Source organism: Peromyscus eremicus, chromosome 3 (assembly GCF_949786415.1).
Source record: "Peromyscus eremicus chromosome 3, PerEre_H2_v1, whole genome shotgun sequence".
Lineage (NCBI taxonomy): Eukaryota > Metazoa > Chordata > Mammalia > Rodentia > Cricetidae > Peromyscus > Peromyscus eremicus.
Genome location: NC_081418.1, coordinates 2,637,220 through 2,661,423, shown reverse-complemented (window position 1 = coordinate 2,661,423; position 24,204 = coordinate 2,637,220). Strand labels below are relative to the sequence as shown.

Sequence of the window (24,204 nt, the reverse complement as noted above, 5' to 3'; positions counted from 1 at the left end):
AAAATAGCTTTAGACTTTCTTAGGAAGAAATGAGGAAGCAAAGAACACATACATGCATGCACATGCGTACACATAGACATACACACATTTCCTGTTTATTAAACAGAGATGCAAAAATTCTCAACAGAATACTTCCAGTCAATTGCAGCAACACGTTAGAAAGATCATATACTATGATCAGGGTGGCTTCATTGCAGTGATGTAAAGATGGTAAAACACATACAAACCAATAAATGTAATACAGGACATCAAGAGATTCAGAAATCACATTATTTCAGTAGGTGCAGAAATGGCCTTTGACAACATTAATAACCACTTATGATAAAGCTCAAAAACAAAAACTACTAAGGATAGAAGTAGCATACCTCAACACAATAAGGACTATATATGACAACCTATAACAAACACACTAATTAGAGGAAAGCATTTCTTCTAAAATCAGAAGTGAGTCAAGAGTGTTCACTCCCTTCACTCTTACTCAATACCATGCTTATATTCTTAGCCAAAGCAATAATACAAGAAAAAGAGATGAAAGGAATACAAGGAGAAAAGGAGAATTCAAATTATCTGTAGACAATATGATCATGCACTAAAAGACACTAACGACTCTTCTCAAAAATTCTTAAATCTGATAAACACTTTTCAGTAAAATATCTAGTTCCAAAAACATCCAAAGCCTAGCAGCTTTATTTATACCAATAACATACTCAGAAGGAAATTAGGGAATGATCTCGTTCATAATAACTGAAAATAAAAAGTAAAACCACGCATGCACATGTGTGCAGGCATGTGCACACACAGCCTAGGAATACACCTCACTAAGCAGGTGGAAGATGTGTATAATGAAAACTAAAATAGTGAAGAAAAATGCGCCAAGGCTGCTGACGTTGACTTTGATAAGGACATTATATTCATAGACAGCAGTGTCCTTGACTTCAGGGGAAAGAAAATGCGTGTTTAGGGAGCAAAGGACTTGAAAGGTGACCAAATTATGTGTTACTTGTTTTAAAGAATTGTGGCTAGTTGATAGGAGGCTAAGTACTCATTGCTAAGTTTGGGAATGTGTAAATAGTGGGTTGTGTAGTACAGTTCTTCAGTCAGCTACAAGCTAGAGTAAATTAAGCGCTTAATTTTTTTTTACATTTTAGATTCTATAAAAGTTATGATGAGTGCATTATGGTTATCCATCTTGTCACATAACAGGAGGGTCTATAAGAGGCATTGAGGCATTAAAAACTTAACAAATAGTAGGGGACTGAGAACAATCTTAAGGAAGTTGCTGCTGACCGAGAAGAGAAATGGGCTGGGTTTAGTCACTGCTTGTGGCTGCAGTGTCACAGGAAAGAGTGATAGTAAGCCAAGCATTTATGCACAGCCACAGGAAGTACATGAGAACGTGCATTTCTGTGCTTGCTCTTGTGTGTGTGTGTGGAGGGGGACTTCTGGTCCCCTCACCCCAGCTCTTCCACCATTCCACCCACAAACAGCTTCAGTGAAACAACTGCTTAGTGGGTCCATGGTCCAAATAGCAAGCAGGAAGGCTTCAGAAAGAGGCCCACTTCCTCTAGTTCCAAGTTCTTCAAGTCCTGGGTAAGGAAGCTGCTTTACTCAGGGAGATGAACCAAGTGGACTACATTTCACCAGCAGAGCTAGAGCTAAGTGACAAGGAGCAGAATTAACTTTGGTTGTCTGCTTGACCGTAGAGAGGAAGGGACTGAAAGTAAAAGGCTTCTGTGAAAGGAATATAAGACCATGAAGTTAATTTTAGAAGGGCATCCCAGGTTCAACTCAGAATGTTGATTTCAGTCAATCAAAATATAAATTGTTGCATATTATGAATGGCACAGCCACATAACATGCTGTTCTGGCATTTCCAAGCCCTTTCATATCCAGCTGCCTACTTACACGGAGATGGACCTGCAGAATCGCATCTTGAGGATCCGGAGTTGTTTGCAGCCCATTTGAAGGTCCTGAAGGATCTGGTCTGTAAGTAGGATACAGCCGGAGATATCCAAAATGTGCAGATAATGGCACTTTGCAGATAACGTCTCCAACCCTCCATCAGTAATCTGCACACACAGCCAAAGTAAGTAGCAGTTACTGAGCGACTCTGTCCCACAGGAACAGTATTTTAATTTAGGGTGCTGTAATAAAATATGATGGATTAGGTGGCTCAAACAACAGGCACTTATTTCTTACCATGAAGCCTAGGAAATCCAAGAACAAGATGGCTGCACATACAGTGTCTGGTGCCTCGTATCATGCTCTTAGTGGATAGAGAGCTCCAGCCTCTGCCTCTTCTTACAAAGACATGACCCCATAATAGCAGTGTCCCTTTCATGACCTCTTCTAAACCTCATTATCTCCCAAAATCCCCTCTTTGTGACACTGTTACACGGGTAGTTAGAGTCTGAGCATTGGTAGCCAGTGGCAGGGGATGGGGGACAAGCACTCTTGCCATGGCAAACAAATTTAAGACCTAGCAGGCTTTCTTTCACTGAGTTTATTCCATGCTAAGCCAAGTTTGTGGCTTAACTACTTCCAAACAAGAATGATAAAATACCTGCCTCAAGTGACACCAAGAGGATTTGTGATTTTGGTGTTTTCACTTAAGCATCCTCTGGTCTGCATGAGAAACACTGTCAAATTTTCTCTGTAATTAATAACTGTTGTGTCATTATGAGGAACTTTGGAAATGCTACAGCAATGGGGCTGTCCGTGCTTCAAATCCTCTGTAAAGCTTTACCAGTTTGGAAAAGTATGCTTAATAACATATCTTGCAGAATTACAAACATATATATCCTGAAGTCCATCTCCATCCAGGATCGGCCCTCCATGAGAAGGATCTGAACATCTCCGATAGGTCATACGCAAGAATGAGTGTACAGCAGTAGGTGTGAGGCAAGAAGGAGATGGGCAGAAGCCACAGAGAGTTCAAGTCCCACTCAGACAAATCTTAGCCAGTGTTCCACAGTCGTACAAATCTGTCCAGCTGTCCTGCAGAGGTAGTTCAACTCCATCACTAGTGTCTTTCACTGACTGGGGTCTGGCTTTTGACTATGGATGAGCTGAAACTTGCTGCAGAGCAAACTAGAAAGGAATCTTTCAGCTGGATTTAATTTTCTACTTTATATATGAACATTTAGAAAAACATACACTATGAGGCTTACCTCATAGTTTTTTAACATAAAGTTAGAATTATGCAGAAAAGCCCTTTGGTTTGAAATGTATCCTTTTTAAGTATGGGAAAATAGATGCTGTCATTGTCTAGGCATTCCCTGTTTCTGAAACATGCTTGGAACCAAGGCTCAGAATTGTAACTGGTTCTCAGAAAAATTCCTCAGACATCCCTGCCGTGCTCTATGAGTCTCTATGGATCTGTTGTCATTGAAAAAAGAATCCTGTAGCATTATAGGACAATGAGGGGACAGGACAGTTCAGGCAGATGGAACTTAAAGTGGAAGGGTTTGACAGGGAGCCCTCATCTGTAGTTTGGAAGCTCCATGTGTCCAATAAGGAGGTGATGTCTGGGCGGTTATGACTCAAGGGCTGGAAACTGGGGGCGGAGATGAGTTGGCTAATATTCCCAACTCTCAAATACAAGATCCTCGCCTTGGCTCACTGGACAGATTGTTATTCCCAACACGGTTCCCTTTGAGTCTTAGAAAACTCTTGGTTTCTTTAAATAAATTTATTTCCTATTTTGGAAGAAATATAAGCACATTATCTTAACAGTTAGCAAAGGAGAAATAATTACAAATATGTCACCTTAAAACGTAACTACTTTTCAACATGCTAAATAACACTCCCATCGTCTGCTTTGACCTCTTGTTTCTTGGGATGCATTGCTGGCTAGAAGCAGCTCAGGGAGCCTGTGGGAGGGCAACACCATGTCCAATCAAAGAACTCCCTCTCAGCCGAGGATGCATGTACAGGCAGGATGCGTGGAGCCAGCAGGGAGCCAGCAGGTGGCTGCAGCTCTGTGAACAATGCTGCACAGCCACTCGTGGGAGTCCACGCGACTGACATGGCCCAAACTGCTGGCCCCTTGGATTGTGAGCAAATAAAATGGGAGAGGGCTGGGCTGCAGAGGTGTCTCAGGGGTTGAGAGTGTACTGCTCTTGCAAAAGACCTGAGTTTGGTTCCCAGCACCCATACCGGGCTGCTCACAACTGCCTGTAACTAGCTCTAGTGGTAATCCAACACCTCTGTGGGCACTGCACTCAAGTTGCACACACCTACATGCTGACACATGTATGTATACATAATTAAAACTAAAATTTTTACTAAGGTTTAAAAAGATGTGAGTTGTCCAAGTCATCAATTTCAGGGGGTGATTGACTGCATAGTAACAGATTATACACATTATCCAACATCACATGTCAGCCATCCCATGCTGATAGATGGTAAAAAATCCATCGATCATTTTTTATAACTATTATAAAACCTCTGACTGACTTATGACCATGTTGAAATCTCTTAACAGAAAGAATTTCCAAGATTCCACTTCCTAAAGGTTCCATAACTTTTTGAAACAGTGCTGCCAGCTAGGGACCAAGTGTTCAAACGCATAAACCTACAGGGGATATTCCGTATTGAAACCATAACTTCCAGTGTATTCACATGCCTAGCAGTCTCCCAGTTGGTGTTGGATTCATCTGGGTCCCATCTTTTTCTCAGTTGTTAGCTCTAAGAAATACCTAGACTACTGGAGTACAGCATCCTGACCCTGAGGGACTGGTTGGATACCCTGGGTTCTGTTCTAGTCCCCGTGCAAACAGGATGCCCCTCAGTGATTCATCTTAGCATGTCATTTTCCCCCTTGGGTATAAAATCCATAGTTGGGGCTAAGTTGCTGCTTTCTGCAATCCCTTAGCTACAGTATAAGGGAAATGTCTGGTGGAGACTTCTTCTACTATGGCAGCTGTCCTGTACTGACCCTATTTGCCCTTTGCTATCTGCAAATCATACTTCATGTCACTTGTTGTATATGAATACATTTTTGTACCATACAAGACAGTAACCACTATACAGAGAGTCTGCTACCCATTGCCTATACCCCCAACACAAATGCAGTTACTAAGTTAACAGTTATCCCCTTGCCTACTTGAGATTTCTTTCCCTCAAAGATGAATTGTATCAATATTTCATTATTGTCACTGATTTCTTTCTTTTCCCTTTATTCTTCCTTTGTAATTATTACTAACTCCTACCTAAAGCCAATGTTATGGTCATCAAAGGTGACAGCAGAATCACACTGCTAAGAATCCTGTTAAGGCCTGTGCATTGGGCCCATGGCAACCAATTTTCTTCCTGGTCTCAGGGGCATTTTCTTTCCTTGGCACCTCAGTGCCATAGAGATGAGGGCCCAGCATTACTGATTGACCTGGAGATGAGCAGGCTGCTGGAAAAAGCTAGCCTTCCCAGAAACATGTTAAACAGATCTCACAGTTCAACTGTGGGCAGCTGGAATGATGAGCTAGACTCTTAACATATTTTATGGCCTCTCAAAAGCAATGTAAGTAGAATAAATTAGGCAAAGTGAAGCAAGTAAGCTACCAGATTGGCCCAAATGAGTATCCCTACCTCTTCTGAATCAGGACACATTTGTGACTTAACTGGTACAACCTGGATGGGAAAGCCAAGCCTGATTTCTTAATGTTCTGAGGAAATCTACTCCACTTCCCTTTTCTTCCCCTACTTGTTAAGTACAGAGTGATACATTTGATGTTAATTCATCTATGTCAAAGCTGCTTTACTGTAGGGGCAGGGGAGAATCCCTTGGTTTATAGAGGAGCTCTTTCTTTAAAAAAGGAATCCTCTTCTCTCTTTCCTCTGCTCTTTAGAGCCTTTTCTTCATGCAGGCTCTTCCTGCTTGCCTTTGTTCGCAAAGCCACCAGAAAGCCTGCCTCATCTTCCATCTGCCTTGTGCAATAGCCAGAGTAGTTCCCAGTGAGCCGTGCTGTGAGCGCTCATGGTCCACATGCAGAGTCAGGTGGCCACTGCAGCTGATATACAAGCTCCTTGACACAGCTTACTTCCAGAGCCAGGTGACATGGACCAGAAAAAAACATCCACTTTCCCTTGTTCTAACCAAATACATTAGTAAAAGAACTCGTGTAGCTGGACATGTGGTACACACCTGTAATCTCATCACTTGGGAAGCCGAGGTAGGAGAATGGCATCTAGTTCAAGGACAGCCTGGTCTACTGATAAGGTCCAGGCTAGCCTGGGCTAAGTGTAAAACCCTGTCTCAAAAAAAAAAAAAAAAGTTTTTACTGTAAACTTTCTGGCTTTAGTTTGTCCTGGCTTATCACATCTTTTCCCTCCTGTCTCCTCTTCTTTATCTGATACATTAGTGTGGAATATTCGGGAGGTTCCAGAATCACCCTCAGTCCACTTAAGCCAACAGTAAAGCAGCTGAATTCGTAGCCCAGCAAGGGTGCACAGCCCCTGAGAACCGGGGTGATGCCATTCAAATAAAATCCAGTGGATGTGCACAGCAGAACAAGCTCTTAACAGCTTGCCATTCCCAAGCACTTTTAAGGTTTATATTCTCTTCTGCATCTTTTGCCAACTCCAGGTTCTCCCTGATAACATGTTTGGATTTTTAATCTTCTGTTTAGAGACTTCCTTGCTAATCTTTACTGGCCATTTGTTGTTATCAGTGGAGGGCTAGCCTCTGAGCAGAAGCTAAGTGAACAGTGTGGGCTCTCCTACAGACCTGAGTGAAGAGTGATTTAGGAGGGTGTGTGAGAGTTCACTCTCTCACTGGGGCTGGTGAAGGCTCTAGAGAATCAGCATCTAATCTCCTGCCTGAAGGAAAGTTCTGGCAACCACACTGAGTGAGAAGGGAAGTGCCAAAGTGTCTGCTTTCCATGTCAGGGGCCCCACTTCCCCTTTCTCTTTTGCTCCCAAACTCACAGTCAAACATGGCGTTTCCCCACACAGACACCCTCCTCTGCTTTACTGTGTCTAGACAATGACAGTTTTGCTCTCCAGGGGACATTTGGCAGTATCTGGAGACATTCTTGGTTTCAAGATGGAAATACAGGGGGTCAGATACTAGCAGCCCAGTGCCTAGAGGGCAGGGGTGTTAGATATCCAGTGGTGATAGGTCAACCCTCCCTCCTTGCAAAGAACTGCCTTGTCTGGAGCTTCAGGGCTGTCAGGCTTGAGAAAGCTGGATGGAGGAAATGAATGCTCATGCTTCTGGTTTGGGTGGGGAGGTCCACCCAGAGGTGTGGGGCAGAGGATACCTGGGCCTCTGCTCCTCTAGAATGCTTAATTAGGACTCTAGTCCCCTTCCAACACAGTCCCAGCAGTCTATGGAGCTGCCAAGCTTACAGCCATTGTATGGATGAGGTGTTCCCAGCTTTCTCTGCTGTGGCGTGGGTTCAGAGCTGTCTCGGGTCACCTAAACTTGTTCACCTGTTTTCAAGTTCCCACAATTTCGTTGCTTGTTTCCTGATTTTCTTTTCCAAATGGGCCCTCACTGTTCAGCTGCAATTGTGATGGGGTTTCAAGAAATTGTATGTGTATATTTGATCTGCCATATTACCAGACTCGGGTTTCTATAAGATGAAAGAAAGTAGGTTATATTGTACTTTGAAAGTATTAGTCCATCTTTTAAAAACGAACAAAACACAAACCTTCTATAACCATTTCTGACCTTTTTGTACAAAGAAAAAATCTGAAAAACTAAGTATTAAGTGTCAGCAATTTGTGTTTTCTGGTGTATGGCAGTGGGTGCTTCACTTTCCCCTATAAGCATTAATATAGCCAGTGTTTATTATAATACACATTATTTCTTTTATACATAAGTGTCAGGAAAGTTGTCGAAATTAAGACTGAAGATAATTCCGTACCCTTTTGTTGGAAACAGAGACATGTCTATCCCACTGAGGAAGTGCTTAGAGACTTCAGCCTTTACTTCACACACTGTTTATTGTTTACTAAGGTCCAAAGTCAGTGAAGTTGTGTGTTAACACTTAGTATTTTTTTTTTCATCCAGGAGATACGCAAATTATTTTTGCTAGTAGAAACTCTAACCCAAGATTCTGGCTGTATTGCCCTGTAGGATATTAACCGATCTTAGATCTAACCTGAGACCCATAATCCAGTATTCATTCTTCCGTTCCTACCCAGTTTTTTCTAATGCTCTGTGCCATGACTTCGTTATTTTGCTGGTTCTCTCATTAATGAATTAAATGAATCTCCAGCACATAACTATGTTTGCATGAGAGTAATGTTTTGGATGTTTTTAAATTCTACTTTGGCACAAATAAAATGCTAGAACTATTTCCAATTTGAAGATGGGAAAAAGCACCCAGTGATTCCACCAGCCATGCCAAGCCCAGTCCGACTACTGCCCCGCCCAGCTCCCCGCCCGGCTCCTCTGTCAGCGCTGCCCTTTGACCTGTCTACGCTCCAGCTGCCATACACACCTTTGGACATCCTGCGATGTTGAGAGACGTGATGTGCGTGCAGAAAATGGCTACTGTTTTTATAATGTCATCCGACAGTTGGCGACAGTAGGAGATATCCAAGTGTTCCAAGAACAGCGAGGTTTTACAGTAGGCCTGGAAGAAATTTCCGAGGTCAAAGGTTTGTTTTGTTTCCTCTTTTAAAGTTTTCCCCCTTACTTTCCCTTAGTCTTTGTGGATCCAAATGCTGTGTCTATCTGAAGCCACGTCACCTGCAGTAGTTTGTTTAGTATACATTTGGGTCCCTTAAATATAGATTTTGCCATAAACAAAACAAACAATAAAACATTACATCCAAAATCAGTATAGCTGGGGGGTGGCTTGGGAGGGAAGGCTGGGGGTGGGAAGAGGGAAGAGGTGGTATCTGTGGTTGGTATGTAAAGTGAATAGAAAAGTTCTTAATAAAGAAAATAAAAGGGAAAAAGTGAGAATAGAAAAAAATCAGTATAGCAAAAATTAACAGTTAATCAGTACTCAAATTCCTGCTAGCAAAATCCAGTTTTTCTGAAGTTCCCGCTGGTGAAATGTGATTGGCATATCAGTAATTAATAGGGTTCTATTCATCAATGAGTGGAAGAAAGGGGTGTGGATGCGAGATGACAGTGGAAAGAACACGTTCTTTTTACTTTCCATTAGTTCAACCTATGAAAACTTACAAACACGTTCGTCTCTTTGGCGCCCCAGTTCTTCTTCTAATTAGGACAATTCATACCTAGAGTGCAGCATTATTCTGAAATGCCAGTGGTCATCTGTCACAGAGCTGTTCACTGCTTTCCTATAGCAACAGCAAGGCCATGGAACAGCCTGGACAGCCATCAGCAGGAAATGGATAGTGAAAGCATGGTACACAGACACAGTGGGATTTTGTTGAGCTATAAAAAAAACTGACATCACAAGATTTCCAGAGAAATGGATGAAGCTAGGAGGTATTATATTGAGCATGATAACCCACACTTAAAAAGACGAAACCCACACATCTCATCTGTGGATTCTTGCTTATATGTCTGTCTGATTTAATGAGTGGCGGTAACTCGAGCAGAAAGGAGCCTGGGGGTGGGTGGGTGGGTGGGTAGGACAATCCAAGGGGGCGGGGAGAGAATCCACAAAACAGATTTTGCTTAAAAGTCCCATACTGAAACCTCATAGCATCTATGCTAATTTACTGATTTAGAAAGACTTTATAACTCTTCAGATATTATATAAAAACAAAATGAGGAGCTGGAGAGATGGCTTAGTGGTTACAAGTGCAGAGGGCCAGAGTCTGGTTCACAGTACCCAGGCCAAGCAGTTCACAACCTCAGGAACTCCAGCTCTAGGGGATCTGATGCCCTCTTCTGGCTTCTGTGGGCACCCAAACACACACACACACACACACACACACACACACACACACACACACGATGGAAGGAATAAAAATAATAAAATCTTTAAAATAAAAATATTTAAAGGACAAAATGATCCACAATAATAAAACTAAACTTGTGACTGTAAAAAGATAATAAATGAAGACAAGTAGAAATCAGATGTCATGACTAACTCAAAGTAATACAAGTCCTTCCTCACCACTGTAAGCATGGCAACCATCAGTCACTCCTAGGGTTTTGCATCACTGTGAAGAAGCTCAGGTGCTTAGAATACCAAATCAGAATCCTCTGTACACGACACCTTACCATTAACTTTACTTTGAGCATTAGACTGGGAACACTACTGGGTTCCGAGTGATAGCTCTTATTTCTATGAAAACAGGTGCTGACTGGGCTACATGCCAGTTCTGCTCTCAGGACTGAGGAAGGACATGAGTGTCAGGTCAGCTCATGGCCGCCAGGCTGACTCTAACACAAGTGTGCCTCTCTCCCTCTGCTTCTGCCATTGGTTTAGAGCTGAGGATGAAAAAGAGCTAGTACACAGTTACAGAGAAGGGAGGATTTACCAGTCTAGCAAAGAACCCAGGACTGTGGCATCACTTGGAGGGCCAGAACCTAGCTCTGATACTGTATGGATCTCTGGGGGTGGGGGGGTGCGAGGGGGGATAGGACCCATCCTAAAGGATGGTTACACAGATTATATGTGTATATGTGTTTGTATGTATGATATGGCTCCTATCAAAATCGATCACTTTTACAGTTTCATACTGCATACAGTATTATCTGAGAGGTACTATACAAGAATTGCTAGTATGAGGTACATAGTGCCTCATAAAGTTTACTACATGCTTTAGCTACATATGTACTGAAATTGGAAGCACTCAGACAGGATTAACTTGATCCATTGTTGAGGATGGCATGCAAAGTTTTTGTATGTAGGAGGAAAAGGGTCAACCAGTGATACTAGAGTTAATGGTGATGTCATTGTGTTAGTTTGCTTTCTGTTGCTGTAATAAAACACTGGCCAAAACCAGCCTGAAGGAGGAAAGGGTCATCTCATCTTACAACGTCCAGACCAAGTCCATCCCTATAGCAACGCTGACTACTTGCTTACTTTCCACAGCTTCCTCGGCCAGGACCACTACCCCGGGGTGGCACTGTGCACAGTGGGAGGGGTCCTCCCACATCGTTCATTAATCAAGAAAATGCCCCACAGACTTGGCCTATAGGCCAATCTGATGAAGACATTTTCTCAATTGAGGTTCCCTCTCCTGAAATGACCCAAGCTCATGAGAAGCTGACAAAAACCTAAGAACACAGTCTTATAAACTTGAAAATTACAAGTAGATTTGAAAAATTCTCACCACAAAGTAATGAGTATATGAGAGGTTGGATGCTAACGAGCTTCAAGTAGCCACTCCACAGTGTATGCATACATCCATAGACTAATGTACTTTAGCTCTTGACAACTGAAGCTTTTTAAATCCATTGAAGAAGACTAAATGTTAGCTGCTGCTAGTCTTTGAGTGGCACCACTGTTAATAAATGTATACTTACAGAGAGGACGCAGTCTCGGCAATTATCCTTTTCTGACCACAGCAGCCAACAGTGATGACAGCGCCCATGCAGATCATGGATTTTCCACAGGGCTCAGCTCTTTCTGTGCCTGACTCACCCTGGGTTGTGACTAACTTTACACAGAAATCTGTCATGTCTAGAACCAAGTGATGCCAGAAATTGGAAGGAGTCACTGTTCAGGGATAGAAGGGTCACTGTCACTGGAGATAAGCAAGCTCAGGGGCACACCCGGGGTGGTACATTGACTGGCATCAATGGCTTTGTCTCTCAGCTCACCTGCCATTAAGAGTGCAATGACTCTCTTGGGGTCCTTTCTGAACCGCTGGTTTTTATATGCTCTCACAAGCATCACATTTAGAACACAGTACATTCTCAGTAAATACTAGGATGTCGATTGGTCCTATGTAAGTGTCTTCCAGAAAATTAAGTCTGTTTTAATAATTCAAAAATTTTGATGTTGCAGGGTGTGGGGTAATATTGTTTCCTCTTAGAGAATGGACAGAGAGCAAGAACAAGAGACAAGTCCTAGCATGAACAGTTTTTGAGCTGTGGGGGCTGATGGGATGACAATGGTAAAGGTGCTGGTTGTGTAAGCCTAATGGCTGGCGTTCAATGGCCAGGACCACAGTGCAAGGAGAGAACAGATGCTGAAAGTTGACCTCTGACTGCACACATGCTGTGGCGCACCATGTACATGTACACACACAGAATAATAATCATTAATAAAAATTGGAAGCTTGAGAGCTGGCTAGCTTTAAAGGGAGATGCAAGGCACCTCTTCAGCTTCAACTGCCAGTGTCTTTGGACTGCCTGAATCAGTTCCCTGGAAATCTTGAGACAAAAAGATTGATGCTAAATTGGTAGCAAGTCTGCGAGCTAAAGTCCATACTTCATCTCTTCTTTAGAGCCGTGTAAGTCCCCTGAGGTAAAGTCCATACTTCATCTCTTCTTTAGAGCAGTCTAAGTCCCCTGAGGCCCCAAGTCTGCAGATGTGTCTCAACTCGGTCACTCGTGAAGTCCTCTCTTCTCCTCCAGAGACAACCGCCTGGTACCCTGCTGGCTCCAGAGCTGCCCCAGTCCCTCACATGGCAGTCTTGGAAAATGCTACTCTATGCTCCTCCCTAGTCAGTCCCTTACAGTAAAGATCGAAAGAGAAAGAGATATCACCCCGTTTGGCTCTGTTCCAGTGTATCATCCAATCTTGCTGTGCGTTAACACTTTTACGGAAAATGTCCATGTCTTCTGCACTGAGTCACAGTGTGGGGGCCAATAACCACATTCCTAATTTGGGTATGTAGCTGGGACCGAGTTTCACTCATATTTCTTTGTTGTTACAGTAGTGTTCTTTTGCCCAAATCCTGGTTAATCCATCTCAACAGGTGGCAGCTCTTTGTCCAAACCCCGGCTTTTGCCGTCCATTCTCACGACACTCTCTTGACAGCGAGCCTCATTGGGGCCCCATTTATTGTCCTGCGAAGTTGGAACTTTTTGTTTTGTTTTTCTCTCTGTTGATAATTGTGGAAAAAATCCATTGTGCTCTCAGGAACTAACTTCTGTAACAAAGATGAGTTGAGGTGGCTCAAAGCTAAAAGTACAATTTCCACAATTATAAATGATACACTAAATATGAAACTTCAGTTTCTTAGGCCTCACACAGTCATGAGATGTGGAGGTACATTTCCTCAAAGATTGCCTTCTTCCTACCAGGCATCAGCGTAGGTGGGGGTGGTCCTGGCTTGGTCATGCACTCCATGGAGCCTGGTGCCCTGTCTATTTCCTGACCTCCCTAGCTAGGGTTCCTGTACACAAGAAGGGCGGGGAAATTAATTATGCTCTAATCCTCAGGCAGGGAGGGCTGCTGGTTTCTGTCGAGTCACTCTCTTTTTTTGTCCTTTTTTAAAAATTGTCTCAAGAAAATGGCAACTAAGTCCAGCCTCTTGCATTTCAGGATCTCTAAGAAACTTTGTTCAGGGACCGTCAGTACTGCTTCGACCCTTCATTTAGGATATAGTAGAACCAAAGATGATCTAGTCAAGGAAGGCTTCCAGCCTTGTAGAAAAGCTCAGAGCTAGAATCTGTTGGGTCTATATGACCCTAACACATTTTTAACCTTAAATTTCCTTATCTGTGACTTTATATATATATGCATATGTATATCACAGGCTTTGGGAAGACAGAAAGAGTATGTTTTCTCTTGGCAGAAACAATACCTATCATAAAAGCTGTTTTGTCTGTCAGCAGTTGACTGAGGAATCATGGACTGACGGTCTCTGCCTGGGATACCACCTTTAACCTGTAATGCCATGAGGGCTTTAGAAAGGAAATAGAGAAGGAAATTCTAAATGGGCCTGACAGAAATACAGCTCTTCTGAGCCATGCTGCAGGCACCCTGCTCACATCAGACATGACACACTGGACAAATCCTAGGTGTGTCACAGAGGGATCAAAAACAGCCATAAACTCGTACTATCATGGGAAAATGGGGCCCCTACACTTGCTTTCCTTGCCTTTTCGCTTTGCCTGCAGGCAGTCTGACAGGTTTTGTTCAACTTTAGGCAAATTTCATCTTACCTGTGATAAAGACATATTCTAGGGGGAGCTTAGGGCAGAAAAGGCCTCCTAAGGATTATCTTGCTTTTAACATGCTCTATAGTTCTTCTCTGTGGACATTTGACATGAAAATAACAGATGTTTGGGTCAGTTAGGAAGTACAGCAAAATTTCAGCTGTCCACTGGTTCTCACGGTGGGGGTGAGCAGGAAGCCAGCACTGGTGTGGTGGTTACTCAGCTTCACCTGATTCCTTGCCAAGAAAACATGGTACCCAACACTCCAGAATCCCTTGGAAGCTTCTAAGCTATGGGACTCTGAGAAGCTGTTGAATCCCACGTCCTTTGAAGTCTGGCAAGTTTCAAATCCTGTTGGACTGCTTATAATTGGAAACACATTAGCGTCAAAGAGCAGTAGAATGCTGAGCTCTTTGCTTTTGCTCCCGGCCACTGAAGAAACAATAGTACCCTGATATCTGTGCCCCCAGTTGATTGCACATCCCTGGAGTCTCCTGGCATTTGCTATTTTATTGTAAAGATCAGGACACTGTTCTTCATGGATGATCGATGCAGCAGGGATTTCTGAAATGAAGCTCTTTATTGTTTCAAATTTTGTGGCTGTTGTCTTTTCAACAAGTACCAAATGACCACCCTTTTAAATCTACCAAGAAATTAATTAGTTCCTCTTCTCAGACACTTTTAAAAAGTCTACAGCCTGAGTCCTCTGGGAGCTCCATACTTCCCGACACTAACCGGAGTGAAAGACGCCAGCATTAGAGCCAGGTGCTAAAAGAGCCGAATGTCTCCTGTTCTCCTTCCCCACACAGGACAGCTGGGAGCCTCTGCTGCACCAGAGGCCATGATTGAAGCCAACGTGACTAGGAGTCTTGATTGTTTCCCTTTAAACCCATGAACACAACTTTATCCCTGGAGACTAGGTGTAGTTATCAAAATCTCATACTTTGATAACTTTTGCATGAGTTAATCCTAGAAACTAAATAGAAATCAGTGTTGATTTTTTTTTTTAGTAGTTGCTAAGGGGAGCTGACTCATCTAGCCCATCTTTGGCATTGTAAGTCAGGATGTATCAAAGGCTACCAAAATCAATTTTAGTTTAGCAGTGGAGGGTGGGGCTATCAATGGATAAAAATTATTGATGAAAATCTTGCATAAACAATATTTTGGAACTAGTTAAAAGTTAATGAATCCAAGTATTTTAAATGAGGAAAGAGTCACAGGAGAGTGACGCAACTTTGCTGTTAGGGTCCATGAATAAACCCTTCTCAAACTCCAGATATGTCTGCAACAGGCTGGCCAGAGGCCAGTCTAGGGGAAGAGGACAGTTGTTGAACAAGGTAGATGCTTAGACTGTGGAAAAGCCAACACACACACACACACACACACACACACACACACACACACACACACACACACACACACGGAAGAGGGAAAATGAAGGAAAGATGATGAGAAAGAAAAGTTTTTCCTAAATAGAACATCAGATCTTGTGCAACTAATAATGAAATAATTCTGCATCCCATGCTTCTTTAAAAAGATACTTTGTATTGCAGAAAATAAAGAGCAGTTTTGAAAGTTTCAACTGTTTAAAAAGACATGCCAGCATTTCACTGTGTGATGATATAATCAACGCGTGAGCACACACTTTCACCTAGGCTCCTAGCATCTGAAAACAGTGTAAACTTAGGCCCTGTAGAAGAGTGGGGAAGATGCCTGGAGCCAATAGATCAAAAACAAACGGCAGAACGTGACGCTTTACCGATTCTCAGCCTTGTCCCAAGAAGCATCTTTTAAGTGTTGAATATTTAGAGGCTGACATCCCAGCACTGACTGCATAGGATACGTGTAAAAGGTTTAGTTACTGCTCAAGTACAACTGCCTCCTCTCTAAGAATGCAACTCAGTATTAGAAATGTCAATATTTTTAACTTTTATTTGGGGCCTTCATTCAGTCAGTAAATGCTAATTTAACACCTATAATTACCTACAACTGAAGTACTACTACTACTGCATGTTTAACCTTACAATTAAACCACAATTTACACTTACACACATCTTTTGGCTTCTTTTCATAGCAGGTTATGTATACCTAAGCATCTGTAATTTCTCTTATTATAGAGTTATAATCTTGTCCCATATGAAAGTTTTCAATTCTTTCTGGGCTCTTCATCTTGAAGCAGTATTTTGTTTTCTGAATAACTCTATACTAGGCAGAGTTGGTGCCAGGGACTACAATTAGAAGAAACAAACCTTGCTTCACATCACAGCTTTTAAAGAATCTTAGTAATGTTACACTTTCCTCTTATAGTACTCCACTGTCCAGACACAATGCGAAAAAACAAAGCAAAGCGAACGGCACAGTGAGGACTGAGCCGCGTTGCCGCTCAGCCGTTCAGAAGAGTGACTCCCCATTTCTACGCCTCATTTCCATAAAACGGACCTGAAGCTGGTTTCCTGAGAAAGTCTGAAACCTTGGTCAGTTGTAACCTCTCAGCCCTTAGCTTATCTGTAAACTTAGAAAATTGCTTTACATGTTTCTAAGCTTCCTTCAGCCCCCAAAGTCTGTAATTCTATGCTAAGGTCTACGCAGGAGCTGACCAACCCTCCAGTTCACTGCTCAATTAGTCATTTAAAATTTCATAAGTCATCTTCAAATTTGTCATGCCCAAACATCCCGACTTTCTTTGGACTTCTCAGCCAGCACTTGCATTATCCGAATGCTTGTGGGATTCATTCTTTTATCCCTATAAGAAAATGTTCCTCCTTCCTTCCCTTCGATGCTTTTGCTTTGGAGCCTGTCCTGCATCTTGCTCTGTAGACCTGCCTCTGCCTCCCGAGTGCTGGGATTAAAGGCGTGTGCCACCACCGTCTGATGCTTTTCTGTCTTCCTACTCAGTCTAATGTTTTCCTGTATATTGAAGGTTAACTCCCAACATGCCCTTATGTGATGCTTCCAATGGCTTAGCAGTTTCCACGTACTAATTTTCAGTTCTTTCTTATTCAGTGCATGCTCAAAACATAATTTTGGGTGATGGTTGGCCTCCCGCTCTCGCTCGCTCGCTCGCTCGCTCACTCTCGCTCTCTCTCATTGAGATGCTTATAGTGCTAAAAAAATTTCATTGTGACTTACATGTAGTGTGCACTTTATGGTTTCCTGCATGGTACTCGGGCCATGCCTATGGACCCTTACCCTTCTCACTCACCTCACACAATCCATTCTGTTGAAGTACACTACAAACTATGTATGGATAACTTAAACTCCCAACTGTTAGAAACCTGGTGTAGTCTCTAAACTTCCCCAATTTTCATGATTATATAGTACTTTAATTTTCCATTTTATAAACTATTTTCTCTATATGTAAAGACTTTGGGCTACATAGAAGTTTATCATCCTCCAAGTAGATGGCCCTGTCGATCCTATGAGTCTGACACAAAGATGGAAGCAAATAGATGGAGAAAAAAAATGAGGACACAAGCTTCTTCAGTACCGCAGGCCCTAGAGGCCTGGCTGAGAGCCCAGCGTAGTGCATTAACTACCTGTGTGTTACAATGACCAAAGACACTGGCAAAAGCAGTTTAAGGGGGGAAGGCAGGCACTGGCTCGCGGGTCCACAGTGGTGGGAAGTCTGGCAGCATCCACTGTGGCCACAGTGTGAGGCAGAGGCTGCTCTTCACGTGGAGTCTAACCTGAGAGCTGGTGAAGGTCTACTCCACCAGCCAGGCTGTGTCTCCTAAGGGCTCCATGCCTTCAAAATGGTGCTGTAAGCTAAGGACTGAGTGTTCAGATGGGAGCTGTGGGCAGCATTTTAGCTTCAAATCATGACACCCAGAGTTGACCTGTGGCTAAATCCCAGTCCCACATGTATTGTGAGTTGGCTCCTGTTAGTTCTTTCTATTGTGACTTACAAAGTTTATTGAATTTAGACTTAACTTTTAATCTTAACTCTTTAGTGGAAAACCCTAATCATCTTACCCGAATTCCAACGTCAGTGATGTTGGCACACTCAGACAGAGAAAGTTCCCTCAGTTTCCTGTGTCTGGAGAGGATGTTCAAGCTCTAAAAATATAAAGACCATTTTGTGATTACAATTTAGTATGGGATGTGTCCAAGAGCCATTTGTACAAACTAATGGCTTAAAAGAGCAATCATTTAAGCAAGCTAAATAGAACTATCTACCCTATGGGTCATACTCCTTATATCTAACAAAGCAATGAGCTTAACTTTGGCAAGAAAATTAATTTTAGTCACTATTAAACTATTAAATACGATTTTTCAGTTGTCTCTAATACTTTGAAAAACAAAAACAAAAACAAAAAAACAAAACAAAACAAAACAAAACAAAAACTACAGAGTCGCAAAGCTAGAAATCATCTGTTGCTGCTGTGTCCAGACAAATGCTGTCAGAACCAATGGGAACTGCCTTGAGTTACTTGAAGACAATTGATGCAGTTAATGAATTTGCCAGGTTCTTATTCATTCCTAACCTAAAAAACTCAAAATCTTTAGTTCATTTCATGAGTCTAGTTTCTGAAAGAGAAAGGGAATAGATCTTTATAAAGGTCAGTAGTCCACTTTTTTCGGGTTTAAAGACAAGACAGCGGATTGCTCTCCTGGCCCTTATGTTGTTGTGCACATGGCCATGCTGTGCCACTTCTCAGCAGCTTCCCCAGAACTGACTGGATGGCCCTCCAACGTGTACTGATGACCTGATGAACTGGCTTACAGCCATATCCTGCTGAGTATGTGTGCTTGTTTGCTGGTGCTGAGGATAAGCCTGGGGCCTTGGCATGCCAGGCAAGTGCTCTCCTGAGACACAGCCTCAGGCTCTCTGTCTTGATTTGTATTAAAGATCATCTCAGAATCTCGCAGGATATGCTTCCTACACAGCCGACATGAGCAGAATTTATTCTCAGTCAGTGAGCCCAAGAACCATTAACGGAAGCAATGTCAGAAATGGCTAGGGATTTGTCTTTATTTTCTATTTATCCTCATGGCTAGTTTATATTTTGTTGATCTTAAGTGCAGTGTTTGAGCCATAATGGAAAATAACTATGAAAATGTAAGATCTTGTTTTTTCCCCTTAAATAACTTTCCTTTAAAGAGATTTTATTTTTAAATCCAGATCAAGGGGGAAGCGCTTGCCACAGCCATTGTTCAACCGTGCTGTCTCAGTTTGTTTAATGATCCTGTGCACTATCTCCAAGGGAAATGACTGCTGGGTCCCTTCATGTCATTGTGACTGTGGAGCCTTTTCTAAAACACGTTATCTTTCCTGCCTCCTCCTTTCAGAGCAAAGAATCCGCCCGTGGAGCCATTGCACACAGTCTGCATTCCAGATGCAGATGCTCTTCTATTCATGCCAGAACAGCTGGAGGGGTGGAGCTGTTCTCCCAAAGAAACCAAGCTCTTTGAACAAAAACACCAAGACGTGCGGAGTTATTTCTATGTCCTACACTTGAAAATAGAAAGAATAGAGGACCCTGTGAGACTCTTCCTTTGAAATGACCCCTGAAGCAGTTAGGTTTCACTGCTATAGCCAAGTCAGAATTTGTAAAGCTTAGCCACAGAAGTTCAGTTGTAAACGCTTATCAGTCTGTTTGCTCCTTACTGCTTCACCAAAGAAACCACTGAAAGTTAAGACAGAGGTTTGGAAACATGATTCAGCCAGTTAAAGCCCTTGTCATGCAAACCTGATAACCAGAGTTCACATAACCCACATAAAGGGAAACAGAAACAAACTCTATACATGAGCTTTGGCACATGCATCCCCAGCATATACATCCAGGAACAATAATGATAATTGTATTAATAACTTTAAAATTAAAATATGAACATGGAATGCTATGTTTAATACTATAATTGCTCATACATGAACTCAACAGCGATTGAAGATCAGTAGCTGTCACTTAAGTATATAATGAGATACCACACTAATTGACTAAGATGTCTATAATGAAGAAGAGAGACAATAAAACGTGACAGTGAGGAGATGCAAAGACTGACAGGCAAATAATGCTGCAGGAAAGCGAGTGGACCAGCTATTCTGGAAAACATGGCTCTGTCTCAGAAAGCAAAGCAGAGTCAGCACATGGCCCAGCAATTAGACTCTTCTAGGGGTTTATAATTAAGAATAAAACATCCACATGAAAAAATTGTATGTAAGCGTTCTTAACAATGTTATTCAGAAACAACCCAAATATCTACCAAGGGATGAAAATGTAAATAAGATACATTTTATCCCTATAATACAATGCTAGTTGATAAGAAAAAGAAGTGTTGGTGTACGCCATCGTACGCATAGCCTTGAAAACATTGTTCTAGTACAAGAAGCCAGACCCCAAACACCAGACATGATTTCATTAACATATAAAGTCCAAATGGGCAATTATACAGAAAAGATAGATCTGTGCTTGCCTGAAGCTGCTGGAGGGTGTGACAAGCATAGGAAAGGGGTCTCGTTAGGAGTGATGAAAACGTTCTGGGGATTGGGCTGTGGTGATAGTTACACAGCTCCATAAATAAACCAGCAAAGTGAAACGCACTGAGGGCCTTTCATCTCAATAACGATTTTGTTAATTGACAATTGTTTGATTAAAAACTATAAAATTTTCCTGTCATTCTTCTGCCCAAGATGGATGAAGACATTGCCTCTGTGTCACGTATTTTTGTTAGACTCAGACCTGTGCCCATGCTGACACATTACCATACAGCCTTGCTGCTGAGTAAACATAACACTAACAGAGAACCAGGAAGTGGAAAGGAGACCAGTCAGTCCTCTGTAAGCACCACCTACGGGCAATAGGGGTCAGCAAGAGAAATGCACTGTTCCAGCTGACGAGATGTGTTCTGATTTGACTTAGGACCTCTCAGAGAACTGACCTAAGGAACACCTGTGCCAGCTAGGTAAATGTTCTGTTCAGCACTATGAGATTCAGAAATGCTCCAAAGCAGGAGGAATTCTTTAAAAGAACTGACAGTTATCTTCTGCAATTTTTATTTTGAAAATCTGTAGTCTCAAGTTTGGGGTTTATAATTGCTCAATTTGATGGGTGAAGGCTTAATAACCCTCCAACCCTCCCACCTCCCACTGTGAAAGAATATCAGTAGGCCTGATCTTGTGGGTCTCCTATGCAGCTGCTCTGATTTAAACGGTAGTTGGCTGCCATATTCGGAGGACACGGTCCACAACAGCATGAAACAGAACAGCAAGGTGTAGAACTGTACAGCACAGTGTAAGTGAATTTAGGACGGCATTTAAAGATTTTTCTGTACACTGGTCATCAAACTGCTCCAAAGGAGGAAATTTCTGGCCTTGATGGTATTACTGCTTGGTTTGGTTTAATATCATGGAGCAAACGTGCTGGGGGTTGGCTGGGTCCAAGGTTTAATTGGGAAGCTGGGGGAGAAGCCAATAAGATGGGGTTGCTGGGCCTCAGTCAGCAAAGGGCTGTTGGGCATCCTTCCAGTGAAGTCTGGCAGTATTGCTATGAAAGGTCTTCCTTGTTCGCCCAGAGTCTGCCAAATGCACGAGTCCCTTTGCAGGACAGAGGTCAGGATTTGTTTCCCCAAAGTATAAACAGGCTAAATTCATCGTCAGAGAAGCTTCGTCCTGCAGCAAAGTGAACAAATACAGAGACCCACAGCCAGACATTATGTAGAGTGAGAGACTTTGGGACACTCAGTCCTCAATGGGAGGTCTCCAGCAAATCCCTCCCCTCAGGGCTCAGGGAACCCTGCAGAAGAGGAGGCAGAAAGAGTGTGAGAGCCAGAGGGATGGAGGACACCAAGGAAACTGGGATCAACAGGATCAATGCACATATGAACTCCGAGACTGAGGCAGCATGCACAGGTCTGCATGGTCTGCTCAAGGTTCTCTGTGTATGTTATGACTTCGAGTTTAGTGTTTTTATGGAATTCCCAAGTGTGTGAGTGGGTCTGGTTCTGGTGCCTTCTCTTGGGCTCCTTTCCTTTTGTTTGTTTGTCCTGTTCAACTCCGATGTGATTGTTTTGGTTTTATCTTGTTATATGTTATTATTGTCCCTTAGAAGCCTGTGTTTTTCTAATGAGAGACAGGAAAGGAGTAGATCTGGATGGAAGGGGAGGTGGGGAGAAACTGGAAGGAGTAGAGAGAAGGGAAACCACAATCGAAATCTATTATGTGAGAAAAGAATCTGTTTTCAATAAAAGGAAAAAAAATTTAAATTTTAAAAAAGAGACTCAATTGTTTAATCGGGTAACACACCGAGGAAACAGCTGGTGTGATAGTCGGGTGAATTATCAGCAGAACTGCAGGCCGTGTGAGAATTTAAGACTCCAGAATCCCAGCAAGCACTTTGCTTCTCCATAGCCCACAAAACTGAAGGACATGGATCCAAGATGCCTAGGAATCCATAGTGGGAACGTGGCTTACACTACAGTATCAGGTTCACTGAGGGATGTGGTCTCAAGACATAAGATTCAAAAGAAAGCAGGCATCCTAACAAATCTGCATGTCACCCAGAGTGGCAGAGGTAAACAGAGCTCTCCTGGTGTGGGGAACACACTGTTACACCTTACATCAAGAACAAAATGCAAGAAAAATGGGGCTTGTGTTTTAAGAGACGTGTGAGGACCACCCAGTAGGTGTGACTGCTTCCAACTAGAAGGCAAGGGGGTGGTCTAGCAGAGCTTTCAAAGAGGAAGAAAACTCTGAATTAAGCCTAAAGATTGTGATTTTGACATGTAGTAAATATAATAGGGACAGCCTTTCAGTCGAGGAAATGGTATAAGCTGAGACTTTGTTTGCAAGTGAGTTGCTTGGAAGCAGTTCAGTTTGGGGTCACTGGAATCAGTGGGAGGGAAGACAGAACACTGCCGGGGACAGATGCATGCACACAAGACCTTTGAGAGCTGAAGGTTTCTTGAACATTTCTCCCAGTTTTACATCTGGATTTGTTTAGCTAATGTAGATAGACATCGGCAGTGAACTGGTTACTGAATGTTAGGATGGGGGGAGCATGTTAGGGTGGGGGTGCATGCTCTGGCCAAGTCATCCTATCCCTGGCTTGGAACACCACCAACATAAATATAAAACATCTTCCAACTCTATATTGAAAACATTCGTATTTCCAGAAAAGGTCAAAGAAAATTAGAAGGAATACCTTTATGTCCTTTACCTAAATTCTTCAGTTAGCATGTGTGTGTGTAGGCCACACGACAACCTCGGGTGTCATCGTCCTTGGGTGCAGTTCATTTTGATTTTTGTTGTTGTCATTGTTTGTTTGCTGGGTGGGAGCGTGTCTCTGATTAGACTGTGGCCTCTGAGTGTCAGGGATCTGCCTATCTCTACTTCTCCAGAGCTGGGATTTTACAAGTTCATGCCACTGCACCTGGCTTTCCACATGGGGTTCTGAGGGGTGAACTTGGACCCTTGTGGGACTGAGCTCTCTCCCCAGCCCAGGATGCTTTTGGAAGCGCCCTTGCTGGTTGTTGAATGTCTCATAATCTGCATTGTTGGCTTATGCTTTGGCTTGTTTTTGGATGTCACCTGAATGCTGCCACATCCCCCTGGGAGTCTCCGTCAGGCCGTTGCACAAGCAGGGATGTCACTGGGTCACTTGATCTGACTGCTGCACCACTTCGTTAGATACGTATTTTCCTTGAGTTCATAAATCTATAGTGTGGCTCTTTCAGGATGTTACAGTTCTTGCTGGTCCTTCTCTAAGTAAGTTATTAGATGCACTTTTTAATTTCTGTCCTTCATTTTTAGATTCCTTAGCTGGACCTTATTTAAACTTTCCTTTTCTTACTGAACTTTCCCTTTAATTCTGCTAAAACATTGGGGGCGCTTTGAATAAATGAAAGCTCTTAGACCTAGTACTGTCCCGAGTCATGTGTGGTGTTACGCAGTCATTGTTTTATATCCTGAGGATTGAACACTGGGCCTCACAGATCTGAGTACACAGTTTTACCAGTGAGCTATATGCTCAGCCACTTATAAATACGAGTTTAACTTGCCTAAATTCTTGTTAAACCTATTTATGAGATAAAATCACTGTCTTTCCTGGTGGAATTATGTCTCTTGTTGGTAAAAGATGCTAGCTGAGGGAAGTGTTCATGTTCTGCTGATCTCTCAGAATGAGTAGCCAACCGTGATTTCTTAAACCATATCCTGCATGTGAAAATGAGGTGGATGAAAACTGCCTAAACAGATCAGTAGTATGATGATGAGG

At 42.6% G+C, this 24,204-nt stretch overlaps 1 protein-coding gene across 6 annotated transcripts in view; it reads right to left on the bottom strand.

Moving 5' to 3' along the window:
- The window catches only part of Fbxl13 (F-box and leucine rich repeat protein 13), a 207,044-nt gene that overhangs the window by 1,902 nt on the left and 180,938 nt on the right, over positions 1-24,204 (bottom strand). For 5 of the 6 annotated variants that reach the window (XM_059257220.1, XM_059257217.1, XM_059257219.1 and 2 more), the window contains 3 exons: positions 17,966-18,049; positions 8,448-8,582; positions 1,906-2,069 (listed from right to left, as the gene is read on the bottom strand). In XM_059257220.1, the coding sequence (XP_059113203.1) occupies positions 1,906-2,069; positions 8,448-8,582; positions 17,966-18,049 (383 nt within the window). Of the gene's footprint in view, positions 1-1,905; positions 2,070-7,356; positions 7,575-8,447; positions 8,583-17,965; positions 18,050-24,204 lie in introns of those variants that run through there. The other variant, XM_059257223.1, reaches the window with a different exon arrangement.